The sequence below is a fragment of the Prenolepis imparis genome, unplaced genomic scaffold (genome assembly GCF_030444845.1).
Source record: "Prenolepis imparis isolate NDT839.2.m4 unplaced genomic scaffold, iyPreImpa1.0 SCAF_5, whole genome shotgun sequence".
Classification (NCBI taxonomy): Eukaryota; Metazoa; Arthropoda; class Insecta; order Hymenoptera; family Formicidae; genus Prenolepis; species Prenolepis imparis.
The window spans coordinates 12402667-12428716 of NW_028141163.1; the positions used below are offsets into that span (position 1 = coordinate 12402667).

At 27.8% G+C, this 26050-nt stretch overlaps 5 protein-coding genes across 8 annotated transcripts; 2 read left to right on the plus strand and 3 right to left on the minus strand.

The window, feature by feature from the left end:
* The first annotated feature begins 28 nt into the window (after positions 1-28).
* Capt (adenylyl cyclase-associated protein 1) lies at positions 29-26050 on the plus strand. 4 transcript variants are annotated; one of them, XR_014425426.1, is made up of 9 exons: positions 29-204; positions 2703-3030; positions 3147-3431; positions 3518-3756; positions 4675-4853; positions 4974-5177; positions 10492-10635; positions 10725-10867; positions 24949-26050. XR_014425426.1 is itself a non-coding variant. In XM_083039099.1 (8 exons), exons 2-8 carry the CDS (start codon positions 2912-2914, stop codon positions 10806-10808), a joined length of 1254 nt encoding a protein of 417 aa, XP_082895225.1. In that variant the 5' UTR covers positions 29-204; positions 2703-2911; the 3' UTR covers positions 10809-11766. The 4 variants fall into 4 exon arrangements, 2 of the variants coding, with proteins under 2 accessions (XP_082895225.1, XP_082895226.1); XR_014425427.1 differs by lacking the exon at positions 24949-26050 and adding an exon at positions 21871-22004; XM_083039099.1 differs by lacking the exon at positions 24949-26050 and having other exon boundaries at positions 10725-11766.
* On the minus strand, positions 5978-10269 carry LOC145935974 (uncharacterized). Its single transcript, XM_083037819.1, is given in 7 exon segments — positions 5978-6115; positions 6117-8033; positions 8185-8592; positions 9163-9202; positions 9415-9674; positions 9942-10116; positions 10208-10269. Coding segments are annotated over 7 exon segments (3000 nt in total).
* Positions 12708-18751, minus strand: LOC145936671 (uncharacterized). The gene is made up of 6 exons (XM_083039097.1): positions 18100-18751; positions 15736-15880; positions 15594-15617; positions 15405-15520; positions 15034-15271; positions 12708-14687 (listed from the first exon to the last, which is right to left on the minus strand). Exons 1-6 carry the CDS (start codon positions 18190-18192, stop codon positions 12937-12939), a joined length of 2367 nt encoding a protein of 788 aa, XP_082895223.1. The 5' UTR covers positions 18193-18751; the 3' UTR covers positions 12708-12936.
* Positions 18759-26050, plus strand: LOC145936678 (putative fumarate hydratase, mitochondrial). The gene is made up of 7 exons (XM_083039109.1): positions 18759-19638; positions 20143-20280; positions 20360-20557; positions 20696-20978; positions 21064-21326; positions 21804-22193; positions 22744-26050. Exons 1-7 carry the CDS (start codon positions 19516-19518, stop codon positions 22870-22872), a joined length of 1524 nt encoding a protein of 507 aa, XP_082895235.1. The 5' UTR covers positions 18759-19515; the 3' UTR covers positions 22873-26050.
* Positions 23111-26023, minus strand: LOC145936676 (putative defense protein 3). The gene is made up of 4 exons (XM_083039107.1): positions 25922-26023; positions 25087-25311; positions 23844-24051; positions 23111-23311 (listed from the first exon to the last, which is right to left on the minus strand). The coding sequence occupies exons 2-4, from the start codon at positions 25301-25303 to the stop codon at positions 23248-23250; spliced, it is 489 nt and encodes a 162-aa protein (XP_082895233.1). The 5' UTR covers positions 25304-25311; positions 25922-26023; the 3' UTR covers positions 23111-23247.

The following is a 26050-nucleotide window of genomic DNA, read 5'->3' on the forward strand; positions in this document are numbered from 1 at the left end:
AGAGCGTCATGGAAAGGTACCTTTAGTCGAGCAATCGAAAACTACTTCCGGCATCCGGCAAACGCCCCAGTGTGTATCTATTGCTATCGTTGTATTAAAATTTTTACTTAGAGCGATTTTTGCTCAGTGTCTTGTTGTTTTTATCGATTTTATTGGGAAAGAGCAGTTATGCAGCGGTGAATCGTGTGGAAATCTCGCTTCGTGGTGAGTCGATTTCTTTAGACGATGATATCATAACCGCTTGAAGGGATATTACAAATTCGCTTTCCGATGGCTTTCTGTCAATTCTCGATAAGAAATTAAGCGCGGCTAAAAGTGCGGAATAATATATAATTAAAAATGTATTCGAGCTTCCTTCACTTTATTTTGTACGATATTGTTGATCGGAAAACACCTTATAAGGAGCAAAGTTTGGTTATCTGCTGTATTTTGGCTAGAATTGCTCGTATGAATCATGCATTCCATTTGCTGTTTAATACCGGCATCTAAGCATATACTGGGTGAACCGTCATAACATCACCTTATCATTAATTATTCTGTTGATGGATCGATCAATGATTTAAAGAGGTACGATGATTATAGTACCTATACTGTTTATTGTTTTAACTTTCAAGGTCATCTTTAATTTTTTTATAGATATAAAATTTTTTTACCTTATTAATTATTCCGTTAGTAGACTGATCAAACTTTTTTTTAGTCGCATAATATGATTGAAAGAGGCCCCTAAGATGATTATAATATATTTTTTATTAGTTTTTTTCCCTAATTTTCAAGGTCACTTCCAATTTTTTATAGATAAATCCATAATTTTTTTTTTTTATGCTCATCTTTTAGCAGATATTGAAACAAGTATCAAAATATTTTAAAACTGAATAGTTTATGAGAAATTGTACTCAATTTGACATGAACTGTAAAATATCTTGGTAAACTATTCAATTTTAAAATATTTAAAGATCAGAAGAGATATATATTATAATATCATCTTAAGGATCTCTTTGAATTATATTATTATTAAGTAATACAAAAAAATTTTGATCAGTCCAATAACAGAATAATTTAAGATTCATGTTTCGTGAGTCGTACACTATGTCAGACTAAACTTTTTTGAAGATTTATCTATATATAATTGTCATTTATGATAATTTTTGATTTATTAGTTTTTTATATTTACAATATAAATATTTTATAAATTTGAGATTTTAATTTATCTACGAAATTCACTTTATTGGAACATATAGTCTTACAATTCAATTGCAAGATAAAATAATATGAAATATATTGTACATAAAATATATATAACATAAATTCTACCAAATAAAAATAATATAATATTAATTAACAAACTATCGGACATTTTATCAATTAAAATACTTACATTACATTTTAATATATAGCAACCTTTTACAAACAATAGTGCAAGAAAGAGAGGAAAAAGAAAAGAAGACAGAGAGCAAAGTTGCAAAAAAAAATTGCCATATTCAATTCATTATCAATGTATTTGTTAGTATAATGCAGTTTATGATCATGTTACATATTCTTTTATGTGGAATTATATGTGAGTTATTTTTTTATTAAAATTCTTAAACATATAACAAACATATATTCATGAAAAAATAAATGGGATTTTATTTTAAATAAATGGGATACGTTATTTTAAATAAATGGCAACTCCTATTTTATTTTTCACTGGCTTATCTTTTTTATGTAAATTATTTTTGGTTATTATTAATTGTAAAATTCTTTTGTAAAAATATTATAACATATTTAAAATAATATTTTATAAGGACGCGGTACACAAAATATGATAGTTGATACATCACTGTACTTTTATAAAATTTAGTATATTGATAAATAAACTCTTTGAAAAATAAATTGCAAAAAATGTCCATTTGTGATCAATTAATGAATAATTCTTCTGTTATCTTGCACAGTTTAATTCTTTGAATGTTGGATCGCATTATTGAGAGAAATCTAATCAATATCTAAATGTTATCAGCATGAAGATAAATCTTGAATCTCTTAAGTTTTCTTTAATATGTGTCGTGTATTTTTATCTGCGTGTGAAATTGGGGACAGTGCCAAATATATGTATATATATTAAGACAACATTCTGCAAGAAAGATGCTATAGTGATATATCTTCTATCCAAAATAATGAATTTTTTCGAACATAAAAATGTTTGTAAATTCTGTGCACAATAGAAAAAATTTCTGATTTCAATGTAATATATATGATGTATTTTTAGATACATATGATAACGGAATCTTTTTATATGTATTATATGCTATTATCATTGCAATTTTGTTCCATTATGAATCATTTGTTGCGCGTATTTGTGTACAAGCATATTTGCATGAGATATTACCGGATTCTCTAATAATAGTTTGGAGTATTCTCGCGTCGGAAACATCATTTGAGGTATCTTTCAGTTTCTTGCCAATTTTCAGAAAGTCTAGTAGGTGCACTGGTAAGAAAAATTACAGTATTTAAAAAAAAAATATTTAAAAAATGGATAAATTGCGCGCACGCACATATATACAGATAGGACACATATGTATATATTTATTTATCTATTTACATAGTATTCTTAATGTGGTGATTATATTATAATTAAATTAAATAGATATAATTAAATAGATAAATAAATATATATATATATATATATTTGTTTATATATATTTATTTGCAAAAATAAATTACAGATTACTGGAGTGGCGATAAAAAATATCTAGAAGAATTGTTGAATCGACTGAAAGAGACGTAAAAGACGACTCGTGTAAACTGTGAGGTCTAAACTCGAAATATCGTAAAAACAAGTATACTTCCTTGGAAGATATCTACGTCTGCAGCAAGTAATTTTGGGACATTGGAAGAAAATTCTTCATTGTTGATTTTCAATCAGCCTACAAGCATGTCTACAGCTGGATACGAGGATCTTTTGAATGGACCAGTTAAAACGTACTTGGAATTGAGTAAAAAAATCGGCGGTGATGTAGCTGCTCATAGCAAGCTCGTGGAGAAGGCTTTTCAGTTAGTATATTTCTACTTGTTAAAAAAAGATTGCGTACAATCAAATATACATATAAATATATATATTGTTGAATGCGCCAAATAAATTATTTTAAATAAATTTGAATTAATTTTAGGATTCAGCTGCAATTCGTGCGAACGGCGGCAAATCGTTCTGCACCTTCAAATCAATCCGAACAAGTTTCTCTGCTCGCTCCTATGTCCGCGCAGATCCAGCAGATCCAAGAATTTCGCGAGAAAAATCGCGGATCCCCGTTCTTCAATCATCTATCGGCAATTAGCGAGAGTATCCCGGCTTTAGGATGGGTTGCCGTGTCTCCTACGCCAGCTCCGTATATAAAAGAAATGAATGACGCCGGTCAATTTTACACCAATCGTGTATTGAAAGACTGGAAGGAAAAGTAAAGCTTTTTTAGAGTTATTTGTATATTTTATAATTTAAATAAGAACCAAAGTGTATGTATTATAATGCTTTCTTTCTTTATAGAAATAAAATACACATAGACTGGTGTAAAGCGTGGGTACAAACGTTGACCGAGCTGCAACAATACGTTCGTCAACATCATACAACAGGTTTAGTATGGGGAAAAACTGGTGCTGCACCTATGGGTATACCACCTCCTCCACCTCCCTCGATGCCAATCGAAGATCTGTCACTAAACGTAGTAAACGATGACAGGAGCGCTCTCTTTGCTCAGATTAATCAGGGAGAAGATATCACGAAAAGTAAATATTTATTTTCTTACCCTTTTTTTTGTATGCCATTCTTTTTAGAATTTTTTGATCTTACAGTCTTTGTGGATATTAGCGATGGAATTAAGTATCTTACAAGTAGATTCGAATTTGTTTGTATAGTTTCGAATTCTCTATGATTATTTAAAAAAAAGTATGTTCAAGTAGACTCGAATCTGAATCAAGTACATATGTTCGAATCTTTTATGAGTATTTATGAGAAATTTTATATTATATGTGTATGTACATATTATTTTATATTGTATATATACAAGGTGACCCATATATAATTTTAGCTTCATTAACAGCTTCATTAACATTAATATTTCAGAAACTATGCCATCGATTTTAAAGATTATAGTTTTGAATTGTATGGGTCTGAAAATCATAGCACTCTACTCTGACTTTAACTTATTAAATGTTCAAAATGTTCATCATGGACTTGCAAACATGTATTTATTTGAATTAACAAAATATTTCTAATTTCCTACATTTGATAGCATTTCGGGAGTCACTGAAGTGTAAGCGTTGGATATTTTTTCCTTCATATTTTCTTTCGTCATCAGCAGTTCAAACATAACTTTGTCTTTCACATATCTTTACAAAATAAATCTACTATTAAATGTTAGGAAAATACTTTGTCAATTTGAATAAATACATGTTTAGTCCAGGATGGATATTTTGAACATAAAATAAATTAAACAAGTCAGATTGTGTGTATATATACATATACTGTTAAATTTGATGCTATCCCTAATTAGAAGATCTAATATTTATATTTTCTATAGATTTGAAAAAAGTTACTATATATATATTTATATATTAAAATATACAAATAACAATATATATATATATACTGTTAAATGTGATGCTATCCCTAATTAGAAGATCTAATCATTATATTCCCTATAGGTTTGAAAAAAGTTACTTCGGATATGCAAACGCATAAAAATCCTGGTTTGAGATCCGGACCTGCACCATTTAAAGCACCAGCAGTTGCTAGTGTAACACCGATAAAAAGTGTTTTACCAGCGAATGTACCTATTGACAAATCACCAGTATTTACTCGAGATGGTAAAAAATGGCTTGTGGTAAGTAATTAATGTTTCATGATAGACAAGTAAACAAATAAATATCTATTTAGTTACTTATTTATTTGCACGCATATACCTTTATTATAATATGTATTAATATTTATTATTTCTTTACAGGAATATCACAAGGGAGAAAATTTAGTAATCGATAATGTGGAAATGAATAATGTGATTTATATGTTCCGATGTCAAAATAGTACACTTACTATTAAAGGCAAAGTAAATTCCATCATTATGGATTCTTGTCGTAAATCATCGGTTGTATTTGATTCTCTTGTATCAAGTATCGAATTTGTTAATTGTCAAAGCGTACAAATGCAGGTATGTATAAATGCACCATCTTTTATTAGCATGTTTTTTTATTATCACGGTTTTAAACAAAGATATAAGATATAAATAACATCAATCATGCTTAAAAAATAATTATTGCCAGAAGAAAGTTTTGTTTTTTGGTGTTGCTTTTAATTTTTTAAAATTATTTAATAATTCAATGTATAAAAATATAAAAATGTGTAGAAAAATATATTCTTATAAAAGAGAATTTAATAAATAAAAAGCTTAAAAATATTTACATAGATTAGACACATATTGTACATGTATTGTACATGAATGTGATATTTTTAGACATACGTTGATATTTAAATCTTTCTTTTTATTAAAGATCGTTTCTGGCTGCAATTTGGAAATACGTTTGCAATAATTTCCTATTGAATAATTTTTTGTTGGAGACGATAAATGTGCGACATATATTTGTTTCAGATATTTTTCATCATTTTATTTTAAATTATTTAAAATGAGATGCCATCTGCATTTAATATTTTCTCTGCTTAATTCTAGAAAATAATAAATGTAATTGGAGACACATTAATTGGTCTTGCATTCATCAAATAATCATGTCCTGATTTACTTAAAATAAGATTTGAGTCAACAAGTTTCGTTAAATTAGAATATTTGATATTCAGTAATTTACTTAACGTTATTATATTTGTACATTCGGACATTTATTTATAGGGATTTGTCTTTTAATAATATTTTGTTTTATTTCTTCTTTTGTACATTCGATTTTATGAACGTTTTTTACATTTGAGATAAAAGATTTACAATTTATATATACACTATTTTCACATTATTATTTCTTTGTTTGCGAAGCATGAATTGATCGGATTGTAGTTTGATTTTGTCACACATTTATCGATTTCAACAATTTTTGCATCATTTGTTGCAACATCAAGGGGAATATATAATGTCATTGAAGATTTAAATACTTTTAGCGATTTGTGTCTGTTTCTGAAGATTCGTATTTATATCGACTATTTCTTTTTTTTTATTTATTCTGTCGTTTTTTATATTTGTCACAATATGCTTTTCATAATTGGGCCTGCCCAAATTGTGCGCAGACTTTGAACTATTTTTATAGTGATATTTTAAAGTTATCGGAAGAGACAAATCAGTTTCCTTCTTTTTTAATTCTATTGCTGTTGAGTGCATATTATTCTTGTAAGAGAATTTATCCTCAATACGAGATGTAGGCGCAAACATTCCTAGATTTCTTCTTAAACATATGTCCGAATAGCACTTTAAGATACTATCTTTGATAGAAATTTGATGTTTATAATTCGGTCCTGTATTTATTGAAAGGTCAGAGAAATTATTCAAAGAATTAGGGACTTCTTGATCAGTGCTATTGCAATTGGATAATGCGGCCAATCTATTATGTAATAGTACATGACTTGTTTCATTTAAACATCGTAAAATGTCATGTTTACCTTCGAAAATCGCTCTATTTTGGCTCTGAAGAAAAGTATCTATGTAATCTCTGATACTTTTAATATGTTCCAATATAAGATCTTCGAACTGAATATTTCTCAAGATGGTTTTTGTTTGCATTGATTTTTCATTTGTATCAATTTCACTTTGATGTTCCACTGGTATTACTATTGAAATCACTTTTTCATAAACTGGAGGAGGCTTTAAGGAAACGTCGCTTCTAGCATCATTAGAATGTGTCAGATTGGTGATGCTAAAATATTGCGAAGCTGTTTCAGAAATGCAATTTTGATTCTCCATATTTCTCTGGCTCTCATGAGCGAATGCATTTATTTTTTGCTGTAATAATAATTCAGGAAACAAGTCGCTTCGTTGTTTCATGTCTAAGTAAATATAACATTGATTAATTTTGTCATGAAAATCACCAGTAGGTTCTTCTATTTTGACATCTACTATTATCGATGGAAAATTAAGGTCATTCAATTCCGACAGAAGTTTATCTCTGACATCATCCTCTTTTATACTATCTATTGGGCACTTTTTTCGAATACGTGTTAATAAGACTTTTTTAAAATGTAAAGCTTCTTGAAGCAATAATGCTGTAGATTTTTTTTCTCCGTCGCTATTATTTGATATTTTACTTTGGCCATTTTTAGATATTATTACATTTGCTTGGCATTGTTCTTCATCGAATATATCGCTACATTTCTTAATAGTAAAGTTCTTAATTGAAGACATATTTTGAATTGAAGATTTAATTGAAGATTTAATTGAAGATTTAATAGAAGATGAATTTTGAATTGAAGGATTAATTGAAGATGTATTTTGAACTGAAGATTTATTTTCAATTTGAATATTTTGATCCTCGAAAGATGATTCAGATGATAAAATGTAGCATATTTTCTCTGATACTGTCTCGGGTGTATAATACTGGTTAAAATCTTTGGAACAAGCATTTTGCAATGTGATATCATTGTTAGAACATTGATACGTCTTAGATGTATTCGATAAATATTCGACTGAGGAAGATAAACTTTCTTCATCGATTTCATTGATTTTATCTATTGATTTTTGTCTTCCCGACGATCGAAGACTCTTATCCCGATAGGTTCGCAACATATTATGTAAACTGCGAAGTCTCTTTTTAACTTCGAACAAAGTTTCTCGTGAAGATTGTATATCATGCGTTGTTTTACTTATTGGGAAAATTGGAATCAGTTCTTTCGGTGATGCATCGTTATTCGTTACAATTACAGTGCCGGTAGATACATTTACATTACTTGGATGATATTTTTTAGCATTTTGTATCATTTTGTTCTTTTTTTTCATCTCATTTATTTTTTCTTCTTTCATCTTTGTATGAGCATCACGAGAGTATGTCTCCTTTTTTTCTGTCATAAATAAAGCTACCTAAAATATAAAAAAATTAAACTTTTGTGTAAGATATTTTCTCATTACAGCTATAGTTTCACTAATATTTATTAATATTAATTAAAATGGGACACCCTGGGAATATATACATATATTCGCTGATCTAAATATAGTAATTAATAAATCTTACCTGTTTCGCCGAATGAACAGTTTTCAAAGAAGAAGCTTTACTCGTTTCCAACGAAATATCCGAATTACTCAACGAATGCAAATGCTTATTGTTATATTCCAATTCTTTAAGGAACGATTTACATTTATACACAGTATCTGTGAATTTTTGACACAAGTTATATGTATTATTCGTCGAATATGTTGGATATTTGCCATTCTGTGTTAAGAGCGTTCTTGAAGATTGACGATTAATTTCGTTCGAGTTTAAAGGTAGAAATTGCCATTGTAATGTGGAATCTTCACTTTTCACAGAAAGATCACTTCCTTTCTCACTCACATTTTGTGTACACGGCCTCCGTGAACGTGTTCTAATAAAATAAGTTAGATCAGTTATTGTGCAAATTGCCTCAAAAGTTGTGCACTTCCTCTAAATTATTATTAATAAACTATAAATAACAAATATATAATTTATAGCGTATTGTATATATATATATATATATATATATATATTATTATAATATATATATAATATATAGTGTGTGTACATATATATATTATACAAGGTATCCCATTTTAATTAATATAATTGAATATTGCTGAAACTATGGCTGTAATGAGAAAATATTTCATACAAAAGTTAAAAGTGTTAAGTTTTGAGAGGAAAAAGTTGATAATCTTGAATTTTAAGGTCATTTTTCAGGGTTACTTGAAGGCCAATTTAAATGGAACTATCTTAATTTTTTAGATGGCAATCATCCTTAATTTTCTACAATATTTTTGCTTAAGAAAATAGACGAGAAAAAGCATTATTGAGAGAAAGTGCAAAATATTTTTGAGGCATCTCTATACGCTGTTTATTTATTATAAAGCATCTGAATAACATATTAATATGAATAAAAGTTGAAAATTGGATAATGTATTCCTAATTTTTGTATTTTACAGATGGATTGGAATTTTAAGTTTTCAATGTCACTACAGTCTAGTGATAATTTATTACATTCAGCATATGTATGAGAGATGTGAAGTACATATTTATTCTATGTCACAAGAAATTAATCAGTTTTACTAAAAATGAAACAAACGTGTTCGAATAACGAGTATATACATATTGCTTTTTATAGGACTAATATTTAAAGTTTTATAGGATTAATATTATTGCAGACGTAAAAACAAAGTCTGTTTACTATTTATATATATAATTAACTTATTGAAAAATTAATTAGTTAATATTTTTGATTTCTTTGTATACTTTTTCCAGTCATCCGGATTGGGTAATGTCATTCTGATCTTCCGCAATTTCTTCGGATTTAAATTATAGATTTGATGGGGTAATGGCCATGTTCCATATTGCATTTTATATGTTAGAACATTGACTTTCAATTCTAAATCGTGAATCTTATGTCCAACTTTACTTAATACTTGTTTATTCAACATAATATTTTTCGCATGTATCTTTTTGCGATATTTTATACGGATAAGAATCGTGGAAGCGATGGCTATCACAAGAACCTTTAAATATTATAGAGAGAAAGTACATGAAGTACAATCAAAAAATATAATACAAAAGTTATTCTTAAGCAAATTGATACTTCAGAGAAAACAATTCTAAATTTTATGAAAAATTTAGGACAAAAATAATTTAAATATTTAAAACAAAATTTAAAAATTAATATAATTTAAATTTATATTTAAATTCATAAAACAATTTATATAAATTTCTAAAACAATTTAAAATTAATTGCTAATGTCTAACAATAATCACGCTTTTTTCTTCACCCATATCATTCCTTCCTTTGTTAAATAATCAACGACATCGGATACCACTTCGCACCAGAAATAATTTACCACCGCGATTACACATTCCTTCCAATTTCTCTCGCATGTGACTGCCACAGTTTCGAAATTTCCACCTAAATGTTTCCATTCGTTGAATTCTTTGGAAAATCGATTGCTTCAGTACAAATCATGTATGTTTTATATAAATCTAAGATATTAATATATAATATAATGTAGTATAAAAAATATATAAAAAACGATCTTACCAACTTTCCACGGCATTTTTATAAGCTGTATTTTGTTCAAGTAATATAGATAAATTGTACATAAAAAATTCGAAGAACTGTCAAATTCTCGAAATCTTCCATTAGCGATATGTTCAACACGATGTTGAACAAATCCGAGAAGTTGGTGTGCACCAGCAATTGTTATTCAAACGTAGTAATCTGAATATGAGTGCTTTTCAGCAACAGAACACACGTATCATATACTGTGTGACACAGTGTCACCTAATTTTTAATGATTAAATCTTCTTTTTATATGTTTACAGGTTCTTGGAAAAGTACCTACAATTTCCATTGACAAGACGGACGGTTGTCAAATGTATTTAAATGCAGAATCGCTGAAAGTTGAACTCATTACTAGCAAATCTAGTGAAATGAATGTTATGGTACCCAAAAGCAACGGAGATTATGTAAGTTTGTTTTTTAATTAATTTGTAGATGCACACATCTCCAGAAATTATATAAATATATATAATTATATAAATATATTACATTACAGACTGAATATCCGGTACCGGAACAATTTAAGACCACTATTAATCAAAATGGTCTTACTACAACAGCCATCGATTCACTTGGTTAAAAGTGTAAGGGATTTGTTTAAATGCATAGCCTACTTTAACACTATAGATCATTAAAGAGGTATGTCAAAGATATCAATTTATTAATATCATTATTATTTATTATCTTCTTTATATAATGCGGAGCTAAAAAAAGATATGCAATATTGCATATCTTATTTATATGTAACAATTTGATGATTTAACATATGATTTAACATATGATTGGGTTTTAAATGGACATATAATGAATTGTGTAATTATTATTATTAATTGTATAATTATTATTATTATACAGATGCATTCGGTAATAAGCACAGTAATAACTTATTTATTAAAATTACTTAAAGAATTTTATTCTATATAAAAATATAAATTATCAGATTATAAAGTCATGAATTAAATTAACATCAATTATATTGATTCAGATTAGTGGGTTTAGTGGTATATTCTGTAAGAAAATTCTCGCTCTATAAGCTCTATAGCTCTGTAGCTCTTTAGCTTTTTCTTTTTTGCTCTACAGTGCTACATAGCTTAGTAGAGATACAGCGTTATAAAGCATTATTACAGAATAGACCCATTAGTCTATAAAAATGCTCTGTAACGCTGTATCTCTATAAGCTGTAAAGAGCTGCAGAGCTTATAGAGTGTAAATTTTCTTACAGAATACGATCATAGATATCTTAAATCAACATAGTCAATTTTTGTAAATTCCTTTATAAAGCTTCCATTTCCTCACTGCAACGATATTGAAATGTGATATCAGAAGCAAAAAAGTGATTTTTTTTTCTTATCAAATACATAAAATAAATTAGTTTTTTTGTATGTCACCACTCTTTCATTCAATAATGTTGGTAAATTGGTAAAATATCGAAAAATCCCTTTTTTATTATCCTGCATTCATGCAGAATATACCTATGTAACTATAAATCTATATATTCTGCATTTCCAACCGAAATAAATTGTTACAATTAATCAAAATTTATGACTATTTGTTAATCAACGAATCCCGAAAAAGAAATACACTCTGGTCTATTTTACCAATCTATTAAGAACGCGAGTGATGGTGTACGAAAATATTCATTTAAATTGACGTATGTATAACACAAAAAAATTTTATATAATTTAATTGTAATGTAATAATTCAATATGACGCAGTAAGGGATCAGTAATCTTATTAATTATAATGTATCTATTAGAGATTATTGCAGATTTTTTTTATGGATAAATATTCACACATTAAGTTTGAAAGAAAGATGATATAACGATGGTGTTATACATATTATGGATAAAAAATTTTATCATCTTTGAATAACTGTTTTATACATTTACATCATTTTCTATGGTACAGAAATTTTGCTCAAACCTGTTGCTGCATAGTATTTGTTGAATACAAAATTAAATAAATATTATACACGTACAGTTAATAAAAAAAGGAATTATTAGGCCTCTGAGCATTACTCATGAATGGTGTTGAATGTCATCATAAATAGTTCGATATGCTTTGCCTCTGATAGACTTTTGCTCTGTGTGTATATCATGTTTGCTACTATACAGTATTTATTAATGGAATACTAATTGAAAACTTGAATAGGAATCTAATAGTGTGATATCTAATGAGAATACACTAGTACTAATAGTATTAATACTAGTAGTACTTGACTTAATAGTGTTAATAGTATTAATAGTATTAATACTCTAGTATCTTTAAAGTATTTACTACGTTACTTAAATAAAGTATTAAATAATAAGAACGTTTATAACAAACTACAGCGAATATTATAAGCAAATTTTTCATTTGTCTGTATCAATTGTAATAAATACATACTTATTTCATGTAGACTATTTTTAATCTAGTAACATTATTATGAAAATATTTTATACATAAATATATATATACATATATATTTATAAAAAATTTTATTTTAACATCAATATATACAATATATTATTTTTCATCTAATAGCTGCTTTAAAAGAGTTGTTTTCTCAGCAGTAGAGTCAATTTTTGGTTTCAGTTGCACTACAGGTTTAATTCCTGTGTTGTTATTATGTATAACGACACGTTTTGCAACATAAGTTTTTAAAGTAATATTGTTATAAACTTTCTTTCGTAGTTAATCATTATTGACCGTTGCTTCTATGTATGATTTCAAGAATTTTCTTTTGATTGATCGGGCGTGTGTGTAAAGATGTCAACTTCGATAAATGTTGAATTCCTCGATACGCTTCCTTTAGCGTCTGAATTTTCAGCGACCACTTTTCTGTGTGTGATAGAATCTAAATAACTCTCTGTAGTATTAAGATGCGATAGCTCATTATCTTTCTTGCTCTGTATAATATTTGGATCTGTTGATATAATTTGTTCGTAATTTGATAACTGAATCATAGTATCGTCGTGCTCTGTAACAAAAGTTTCCTCTTGTATAATTTCCTCTGAATCCGGTAGCAACGGCGTTACAATTTTGTCCTGGGACACATCTGATTCCGCATCGATCTCATCATCACCCGAATAACTAAGAGAAGCATTATCATTGTAATTTACAACGGACGTAATTTTATCAACGGGTATTGTGTGTCTGAAAGGTTTCATAGTTGCCGAATTCTTGATCAAGCTTGATCGGAAATCACCTCCATTCAGATTAGAAGTATTGTAACTGGTATAAATTGGTTGCTGCGAATTAACATCGATCCTTCTGTCCTGTAAATTTTCATTTCTGCCCAATGTCAAGATATTGCTGTATCGTTTTTTTGTTTCTAGTTCTATTTCTGTGTCTGATAGAGGTTTCGCTATGCCAATACCATAAGTAGGTGATTTACTCGATTTTTTTTCACTACGGTGTGACTCGATATTATCAGATTCTATCGTCGATATTGACTTATCAAATTTTTCTTCTGTATTTCGAGTAGCATTTGAGTCTGTATGCTTTTTCTGAAATAAAGTATTATCTTTTATTGAAATATTTTCGGAGATATCGCGAGTTATCAAACTTTCTGACATCTTCGAATTGGAAGTTATTTTGTCGTTGTTATCGTATTCTGATGAGATTTTTAACTTGACATTGTATGTTTCCGAAGGTAGCTCTCCGGCTACTTCAATGTCCGGTTTTTTATTATCGTTTGGTGTAGAAATAGTCAAATCTGGAATGATTCTGTCTCGTGGAAAGCCGGTGATTTCCGTGCTGAAGATGTCATGAAAATTAACAGATCCTGATATTACTGACGATGTCGTACTAGTCGTATCGTCGATTTGTTTTATATTATTGCCAGAATCACTTGTTAATACACTTTTCTGGGTGCTTAATTCAATACGATCCGTTTTTTCAATATCATCGTCAAATAGCAATTTAAATTCTGTATTATTGACATATCCTGGTACAATTGGTTTCCATGGTGAAGTTTCCAAATCAGGATTATGAAAATCTTTGAAAATATCCAAATTGCTTTCAGTTGTGATCCTTGACATTTGCACTTCATATTCTCGTTTTTCGTTTAATTTCTCCTCACCGAACATAACTATTGTGGGAGGTTTTTCTGTCGGCAAATATTTTACAAAATTAGAAGTTTTGTTCGAGCTTGTAACTTGTTCATCTTGGGACATCTTTCTAGTAGTATCTTCAATATCTGGCATTGACTCAGTTCCTTTAGTCGAATTATACGCAGTAATATTAATTTTCGTTGCTCTAAAAGTAGCTTTAATAGTTGGGATATTGTTAAAATCTATATCGAGTTCATTAGATTCGGCCTTAATTGGTCTTACAGTATGTGTTTTCGGCTTTGAGCTCATAATGCTGGTTTTATTTGGTCGTAGTAGACCGTTTTTAGTAATCATGGCGTGTTTTTGTTGTTCCTGTTTCTGATTTATGACACCTATCTTCTCTCTTTCTTCCTTATTACTTATTCCTGTAATTTTTATAAAAAAAACTTTTATATAAAAATACTTAAAAGGAAATTATAGGATATAACTGACTTATCTTTCGAAATTAGACTTAGATTATATTCCTAGAATTAGACTATATTCCTTAATTTCCTTAGGAAATTTGTAATGTATGGACTAGAATACTAGAAGTATTATTTATTATATTATGTTGTAGTTTTAGTGTAAATTCCTTCAATAAAATAATGGTCATTTTATTGAAGGAATTTACATTAAAACTACAACATAATATAATAAATAATACTTCTAGTCCATACATTACAATAGCTCAGTATAGTTTACCGATATTCGATTTAAATGAGCATTACTTACTTTTTACTGACACGGACTTAAGATCTAACTCCATATCTTTGAACAAAGATGATATTGAATATGTTTCTTTAACGATAATATCTATAATGGTATCTTCAATGTTTATGATTGAACGTGGTATCTTCCTTCGATCAAAATACAATCTAAAGAAAATTTTCAAGGCCCCATTTTCAAATTTTTCTATTGTTGTTCGCTTATATGATGAACCTAATACGCTTCTTCTAAATAGAAGCTCCAACTGAAAAGAATAAAAGATTGTATCTTTAAGGAATTTGACTTTTTTTGTATTTAAGACAATTCTAGAATATATATATATATATATATATATATATATATATATATATATATATATTCTAGAATATTTTACTTACAATGTTTTGAAATTTGCGCTCTTTTTCTCGAAAAATCATGCTTGTGCTCAGTTTTAACAAGGGATTGTATTTTTCGCCTCTAATTATTCTAAAGTTACACGAAAATCCGACAACAGCTGTTAAAATTATAAAACGTAAGATGAAAGTATTATGTGACTTATTATTATTATACATATATAAAAAACTCACCATTTTTAGAATCCGTTCGGAAAACTGTAATATTATTTAATTAATAATAATTTGTTTATATATAATTTATTGTAAAATATATAATAGAAACAAAAAAACAAAAGTTAAAGAACATTAAATTTAATAAATATTTATAACTTACCACCAAACCATAAAACTGAGCCAGCAATTGCTAGTACTGCAATCAATACTAACATAGAGAATATAATTAACATAGCACTGCTGAATCTCCATGTAGCATTATCATTCTTGGACCAGATAGATCTTGGCATCAAATAATAGTCGCTCTGTAATGAGAATCATTAGATATTTACAATGAGATATTTTATTTTTATTTGGCATACATGGTCTGTCTAATTTCGAAAGACAAGTCAGTTATATCTGATTCGAATTGCACTTCCTCACATTCAATACATTGTACATTGTATAAACATTAAAATATTTAATTAAAAGGCATTAAGACATTTATAAACAATTAAATATTTAAACTTGAAAACAGCTAAAACATAAGAATAACCAATTAACTCTCATATTATATCTCATTCAAATCTATAAAAATAGATTAAACTATAAAAATATAAAAATTATAAAACAAGACAAAATAAAAAAACATTTCTTTTAATATCTTTTAAGTAATTATATTCTCTATTTATTGAATATGTGACCGCCGCTTTCGCGAGCGCGGAATAGCCGAGTCGGGATCAGCAGACCATTTGAAACTTTTTAACGCTTGCGTTATATAATTATAACGCATGATTTACTAGGTTTGGATTAACGAAATTATAAATTTTCTAGTAAAACCATGTGTTATAATTATAACGTTTGCGTTAAAAAATTACAGAATAAGCCTGCAAGGTTCAAGAGAGAGTTGAGACACATAACGCCGAATGTATATATGCAATAAAAAAATAATAACTTTTTTTATTGATAGAATAGTATACGTGTGTTTGTGTGTGTGTATTTTATATTCTAAATTATTTTCAAAATATATATTACTTATTTTATTATATTTTTAAAATTATTTTTTCAGATTATGTTGTATATTTTATTCTATCATTTAAAATAATTTTGAGAGAGAAAAAGTTCAAATATAATAAAGATTACATTAAATTTTAATAGAAATTTTATGAATATAATAAATATAAATTTTTTTTCTTTATATGATATTTTTTAAATGTTTTTTTCGAAACAGGCATATTAAATATTATTGAGACATTCGGCTCTCTGTGATGTGATATGTAAATTCCTTCATTTATTTCATCTTACGATCTTTCAAATTTGTTTAACAATAGGCTTTTCGTTTTAATGCGTTTTTTCTTTTTATGTTAAAATCCACATTTCTCACCGGTGCAGTGCCTTAGAGTATAATTAGGGTAATTATGCGGTTAAGTCTGTGATCGTCGACACATGTCCGCAATTCGCGCACAATGGTACCGTTATCAAGTCAACAACTGTATGTTGATAATTGCGACGATAGTGATGCATTTACTCATTGCAAATTATATTATATGCAATAAGATCTCTCTAAATGAGATGCACTCTCCTAACTAACAATAAGAAACAATTCTGAACTTGAAATCATGTACAAGGAAGTAATAACGTACAACACATATCCTGGAGAACGAATTTCACATACATATCAATATATACATCACATCTTTTATGCTAATGATTCCGGATGATAATTGAATTGTTAATCGTGTCGCTCGAATCATCTCAGAACATTTAAACTTTTTCATTATTGATCCACGAGATAATAATAAGATATTATAATGAAATAGGAATATTTGCATCTAGTCGCAATATGGATGGTACCTTTTTATATCTACCCACAGTAGTCAGTACAATACCTAACAGTTAGGTTCAACGTACCTTCGTAATATGTAAGTGTGCGATTAGATATATAGAAAATGTTCTATCGCATACGAAAAATTATTTAATTTTTGACAAACTGAACATTGGTAAATTAATTATTATTTGAATAATCTTATCTTAAAGTCGCAATAGCATTCAGGATGGAAATATTTTATAGAAATATATCTATGATACATAAGGTGTTTCTCCACTCGTTAGTAAATAGCCTATTGATTTTTATCAGTTTTTTTATCATTATTAATTTTAAACGTATAAAAATGTATAAAAATTATATGTATTTTGTGCTGAAATGCACATTATACATTACAGCTTTATTTTTAAATGAGATTCGGATAGGACCATCTTTCTTGTAAAATTTTTAATTTAATTTTTAAATTAAATACGTATGTTTTCTTGTATGTAGACAGCAGAGGTATAAGTACTAATATAAATAGTAATAAAATAATGTCGCAATAATCTAGTCATTAATAATACGTGTGCTAATATAATTTTAATTAATTGTCAGTACCATTATCAGTTTTTCTTATTTAAAAGATATCTTATAAAAGCAAAAAGTAAAGAATCTTATTTTATATTTTATAATAAATTTATTTTAATAAATTTTTAATTATAATAAATTTATAAAACTCACTTGATAAGCGTGAGGGCTAGGAGCTCTTCTATGAAAATATCCATTGGTATTCAGCACGGCATGGTTTTTTTTACTGCTATACATAGAAGTCATTTTCTGAATTCTTGAATGCCTATACTGCTAAATTGAATTATTTCCACATTTGTTGTCCTTTATAAGACTCGGATTAATTTTGACATTAATTTTCTTTAAATGATATTACATCATGATAACGATATTGCGTGGAGGCTGATCAAAGTGTCGTTTCCGCATTTTTATTTTCGCGAAAGATGCTCCTATGTCTGTATACTTTCATCAACACTGTCTTGAGATCACGTTCTATTTTATTTTATTCAAACGAACGAGTTAGCAATTAATCCAAGTATAATTATAATTTCTTTGCTCGCTGAGACTCGACGAATAGTATGAAAAATATTTTATACGCACAATGTTTCTTCCAAGACCGGTATGAAACAATCTACGAAGACAAGATACAGACGAAGCGAGGTAGAATCAAGTGCAGAGCACTACCACGTTCTTCTTTCGTAACGGTTGACCACCAACTGACGATCCGACATTTCCAAGTACCACCGTTCTTCATCTTTATTTTTTTTATCCTATTCGCTACGGCTGAGCAGGATGCAGAGTCGCGAAACGCACTTTATTGATTCTCTTAGGATCGATTTTTCAACAATTATTAATTCATATTGTTTATAGAAGCGAAGATAGTATAATCTTATCTTTATGTTCTTTTAATGCATCGATTCTTTTTTCTCCTGTTGTCAAGATCATGACTCTGATTGTTAGCATTAAATAATTTATTATTGCAATAATAAAATAAATAGTAGGTAGGAAAGAAGTTTCACCTTTTCTCTCTTGCACTACATTTCATAAAAAACTTATAACTTAATCTAATCCTAACTCTAATTTAGCTCAAAGTTAAATCAAATGTAAAAATTAGAGTACTTTACTGCCATTATTTTAATCTCTATTGTCTCAATTATAATCTTAATTATATCTCTCTTAATTATTTCTTTTAATTAATTTTTACTTGCGCTAAAAATCTTTTTCTATATATATATATATATGTTTATTGTTTGTGTTTATTTATTTAAAAACATTTTTGAGATATTTTCACCAAATTATAATAATTGGAGGATTTTTTCGGAATTACAATCGATTCATATTTAGTAATTTAATTTTCCACACATTTAGCTATAAAATTGCTGCGATTGTAGAAAGTTTCATAGGGAATTAAAATAAGGAGAAATTGAAAAATTAAAAAATCATTATTAAAATGTCTAAATTCTAAATAGTATGTTTCATGGCTAACTTCATCAGATCAAAAATCCATGTTATTAATCTTGTCTTATTTATTATAAGTCTTTGCGTTGATATTCATTAAATTAGATACAGATTGTCGGGACTTTTGAAAAGATGATATTAAATATATTGAAATACCATTTCTCTAAAAATAATTTGCGCCAATTGAAAAAGTTGTCGGCTTGTTTACCACTAAAATTATATACATCCACTTCGGCAGTTACTATGAACAATAAGGTAAATTATCTTGATAAAAAAATAATAATCTTATTATATAATTAATTTTTACTATTAAGAAAGATTGAACAAATTTTCTTTCTTAAAATTCTCTAGCATTTTTATAAAAGCTCAGGCTTACAAAAGTAATATTCTTGATGAGGTTGACATATAAATATTTGTCATTTTATTATTTTTATTATCTGTGCATTTACACATATATTCTTTTACCATCTTTACGTGATGTGAGAAAAGAAACTTCTGCATTATACACTGATTCTTCTAAACGTTTTTGCTAATATGTTATTAGTTTACACATACTCAATATTTTACATAACTTTATAATAATGATGAATGAATTTCAACTTGCTTATATATTATAGATTTATATATTTATATATTATATATTTATAATATATATATATATATACATATATATATAATATGTTTTAATATTAATATAGTATTTTGCACTATATATATATATATATATATATATATATATATATATATTGTGCAAAACAGGCATGCAAAAATAAAAATTATAGAGTTGAGAAAGATTCATTTGGAGAAATGAAAGTACCAGCAGATAAATATTATGGTATTCAAACTCTTCGAGCAATAATAAATTTTCCAATTGGTGATACATATGAGCGTATACCTGTAAGAAATAGCAGTGTTACAAATTTCAATATATTCATTTTTTATATATTTGACGAAATCAATATAAATAATTTTACAGTACAGGCTAATAGTTGCTCTGGGTATAATAAAAAAAGCTGCTGCAGAAGTGAATAAAGAATATAATTTAGACCCAAAAATTGCCGATGCCATTAGCAAAGCTGCGGATGAAGTGATAAGTGGAAAGTTATATGATCATTTTCCCTTAATTATTTGGCAAACTGGATCGGGTACACAAACCCACATGAATGCCAACGAGGCAAATTTTACTTTAATTTTATTATTGCATTAATTAATATATTACGAACTACTGAAATGTATTAATAATAGCTATCTCTTACTAACAAAATTCATTAAAAATAAATTTATTAAAAATAATTATTAAAAATTAAAAAAGGTTATTGCCAATCGTGCGATAGAATTACTTGGTGGTGAGCTTGGCTCAAAAAAACCTGTGCATCCAAATGATCATGTTAACATGTCACAAAGTACCAATGATATGTTTACATCAGCTATGAATGTAGCTGTTGCCTTAGAGATTCATAAATCATTAATCCCAGGCTTAATACAATTGTGCAGAGCGTTAAAAAAAAAGTCTGAAGAATGGGAAAATATTATAAAAATTGGTAGAACGCATTTGCAAGATGCGGTACCATTGACATTGGGCCAAGAATTTTCAGGTTTATATTTGTACAAAATATTCTAATTAATTTTAGAATAGTTCACAAATGCATTTTAAAATATTTAATTTGATATTCTCAAAAGGATATGTCATGCAAGTTGAAAATGGTATTAATAGAGTGAACGATACGCTTCCAAGATTGTATGAATTAGCTGTCGGTGGTACAGCGGTCGGAACAGGATTAAATGCGCGAAAGTGCTTTGCGGAAAAGACAGTTGCAAAAATTGCGCAACTCACTAATTTACCGTTTGTACCTGCTCCAAATAAATTTGAAGCTATCGCTGCGCACGATGCAATTGTCGAAGTACATGGTGCTTTTAATACAGTGGCTGTTTCCCTCATGAAGGTTTTTACTTATGTATACAATCACTACAAAAACACATGTTTTGGTAAATGTGCATTAATATTAGAGAATTTCCCCAAGAACCTTGACCTTATCAAGATCCTAAGTAACATCCAAGAAGTTTTAGTCGTCGCTCGTTCATTAAAAAGTTATTAACAATTAAATTGTACGATAAGAACAAGTATTAATAAATGTGATATTCGGAATGTCTCCGAACATGAATTTTATTTCGTTTTAATGCTTGTTCTTGTACAATTTAATTGTTAATAACTTTTTAATGAATGAGCGACTAAAATCCCTTGGATGTGACTTAAGGTCATGACACTTTTATAAAGTCAAGATTATTGGGGGTGAGTCTCCTAATATACGCATATTTATGGGGGGTGAGTCTTCTAATATATACATATATATATATATATATATATATTATATATATGTTTCCTAATAACATATATTCTATTTTATATATAACGTATGTAGATCGCAAATGACATTAGACTTCTTGCAAGTGGACCCAGATGTGGTTTAGCAGAGTTATCTCTTCCAGAAAACGAACCTGGAAGTTCTATTATGCCTGGGAAAGTAAATCCAACGCAAACTGAATCAGTGACTATGGTGTGTTGTCAAGTAATGGGTAATAACGTGGCGATAAGCATCGGTGGCAGTAATGGCCACCTTGAACTTAATGTTTTTAAACCGCTTATTGTTGCTAATACTTTGAGATCCGCAAGACTTTTAGGTGATGTTTGCGCCACTTTTGTAAAAAATTGCATTGAAGGTATTGTTCCAAATATTGAAAATCTAAAGCGGAATGTTAGTGAAAGTTTGATGCTTGTCACTGCATTAAATCCATATATTGGTTACGACAAGGTATATTTTCTCATAATACAAATATGTATACAGTATACAGGATATTCCATATTAAATAATGTATTGCTATTTTTCAAAAACCAAGGCTTTCATCGAAAAATGTTTCATACAAAAATTGTAGGATTTCGAGAAGAATGTCTTGTCGTAAGCATAGTCTTATTCAAATGGAGGCATTTTTTAGATTTAAACGTCATCATTTTTTAAACGAAATCACCATAATTTTTTTACATAAATTAATTCCTCGTAATATTTGGTGTAAAAAATTGTTTTGATTTGTGTAAGAAAATTATGGTGGTCTTTTTTAAAAAAATAATTATCTCTAAATTTCAAAAATGCCTCCACCTGGAATAAGACTATGTTTACGACAAGACGTCCCTCTCGAAATCCTATAACTTTTGTATGATTTTTCGATAGAAGCCTTGGTTTTTGAAAAATAATAATACGTTATTTAAAATGGAACACCCTGTATATATACATATATATTTTAAATAAATAAGTAAAGAGTAATTTTTCGCAAACATATTTATATTTATAATTCTTTTTATCTTAGGCTGCTATAATTGCTCAATACGCACACAAAGAAAAAATTACACTAAAAGAATCTGCATTGAAACATGGAATAACAGCAGAACAGTTTGATCAGTGGGTTAGACCCGAGCAAATGCTTGGTCCAAAATAATTTCCACGTTAAAAATATTTATTATTAGGAACATATATACTCTAATTCGTCTTTGCACATTTCTATCAGCAGAATCTAATATATGAAGAAGTGTTATTAGAGTGGTATTAGTGAGATAAACACACAGAATAAATAAAGACATCTATTTATTTTGGTGATAATTTAATATTTGAAATACTCTATATGTCATACATTTTTGCGACTATGCAATGGTATAAAAAATAGACAAGATCTACATATAAAATATATATTGTGAACATATCGCAGGAATGTAAAGATATATAATAAACAAAGTTTGTGTATAAAAATGTTATCCTTCTGGCGAATGCACTTTGTCGACATCTAAGAATGCTGATAGAGCATGCTGACGAAATATTATTTCGTTACCTGTGAGACAAGACCAGACCAGAATGTTGCATAATCCTTCAATATAGTTCCACTGAAACAAAAAAAAAGATATATTATTGTAATAAATTTATTGAAATTTTAACGTAATTAAATATGCAATGTATAAAATTATATTATTGCGTTATAATGTCATTTTTTTGATTTTGTGTGATTACATAAGCACATTTATTTTTATTTATCACCATATCATATTATATCTATTAATCTATTAATCTATTAATATTTCGTCAAAGAAATTTTTCCTTGTTCAGCTAGCTCTATTTTTAGTGCATAAAAGCATATTATTTTTTCATATGTGTGAATTATTTTTTATCATATATTTTGCTATCAGGAGTCTCTTATTTTAACTGCAACATATTCAAAGCTGATCAAAATCAGAGACACTTTTCTCCTTTCTTTGTTAGAAAATAAATTAATCAATAATTTTATTTATAAATATAAATCTTTAATACACAACTGTATAATTGCAATGTTTTATCATTTTTTCTACGCTTTATCATGATTATATGAATAGTACACATTTTTTCTCTAGAATTTTTATTGTTCAAAAATATTGCACTTACGTGAAGTAAACGCTACCACGTGTATTCGACGGTGCATTCCAGATAAAGGTGGCCTGTTCTTTTTCACGTGGATCCGCGTGTGTCACAGCACTGCATTCAGAATGTATTTTTGTATTTGGTGTTTGTGCCCATGATCCAATCCATTCGTTTGTTTTGGAATCACGTGCCTGCAGGAAAAATCCCTGAAATGATGCTCCTCCTATGGAAACTATAAAAAATAAACGCAAGATAAATTTCAGTAAAAGTCGACGCGATTTGTTCCTATAAAATTCATGTAGTTTATCTTTTATTATCGATTTATTCATATTTATAATACAATAATATAGTGCATATTTTGTGACATGTGTGAATTTTGATCAAGCACGCTAATATTTCTCTATTTTATAGTATTGTCAAGATTTCTTTTAAATTTTATTATCTTTAAAATTTCAGTATTAATAAGTATTAATTACAGTATTAATTAAAATATGTGTTTTCTTTACTAATTGATTCCTTTCATTATATTTTGTGATGTTCATAAAAGTATTAAGGTAAGATCATCAGAAAATGAATATTTACGAGATATTCCACAGTTTATGTAAGATTATGTTAAAGTATAAAGTATCTCGTAAATTATTCATTTTTGGATATCTTACCCTAATAATCGTTCATGTTAAATATTATGCGAGGAATCATTTATATATACAAAAATTAGGATACCATTTAAAAAACTAGATTCTTCAAACACCTTATTATAATTAAAATTCAAGATTATCAACTTTTTTCTTCCCTTAAAATCATAAATTTTGTTTGATACATTTTTTTTCTACAATCTCTTGTTTTTTGAGATATTTGTGGTATATATAATATTAAAATAGAATATTTTGTACATAAAAAGTAAAAGAATCATTCCGATTCTCAGTAATTCTCATAAAAAATATTTTTTTAGTCTTCTATATTTATTGCATACAGAAATTTGAATAATATGTTTTACGTACTTGTGATTTTTTTTTCCTTTTGCTAAAAGCTAAAAGCTTTTTGCATACGTACAGTAAAGAAAAATCTCACTCGCACATAAATATATTGATGATGTAATTAATTAATAATTTAAATTTTAAATTCTCAGGACCAGATAGTGGAAGATAGTGCAGAAATTTTGAAGAAAATTAAATTGATCGTACACAGAACACACAAATGATTATTAATTAATACATATTAAATAATACCTAAATATATAATATGAGTCTTCACATATTTGATTTACCTGTGATTTGGGAACCTGGACCGTACTGTGATGACGAGGCCAGTATCTTATAAGGACTCGTATTTAAAGACTGCGATCGTGCTTGGCCGTGATAAGGTTGATTGGGTCGTGGTTTTACGCAAGTATCCACCGGCGCACCATCCGGAAATCCGAAAACGGAAATTGAAGAAGAAACGACGAACACGAATAAGATGGTAATGTATCTGACGGGATGCATCCTTCTCGCTATTATTTCGATGATGCAGAAATATATATATATAAATTATCATGTAATATGTGCAATATATTCTAGCTATAATGGCCTCCAATTAAATATATATATAATATATGTATGACATAATATATTTATTCTCATCATTTGATGCAATTTTCTGAGTCGCAATTTTTGAAATCATTATCATTTTTATAGAAAAAAAAACAGGTTTAAATAATAAAATTGTAATTAAAACAATACAATTTTTCGTACAACAATCTATTTTAAATAGGTACGAAGACGATGTCTTTTTTATTATTATGAAACGTAATTTTCTTATAACAATTATTTAACGTGTTATTACATATTATATTTATGAGTAAAAATTTATAATTGATCAATAACTTTTCAGTAACACCTTATGCAATGTTACCTGCAACATTCAGTTTCGTTATATACTTTTTAAAACATTAACATAACTGTATTTATTGTAAAGATAACTACTACAATACGTCAGATAAATAATATGCAAATATATGGATTTATTGATAAATTGATATTAATTAACGCAGTTTATTTTTTGCAAAAATGTCACTTTTTTATATCAATGATAACTTAAATGACCTCTATATAATTACTTACTTGAGACAGATTGCTATTACATATAAAAATTGTGCAAAAAAAGATTTTTATCTTTTTTTTAAAAGATATCCTCGTGATCGAAACGCACGTAAGAAACTACAGTACACGATCACTTGCCAATAAGTCAAA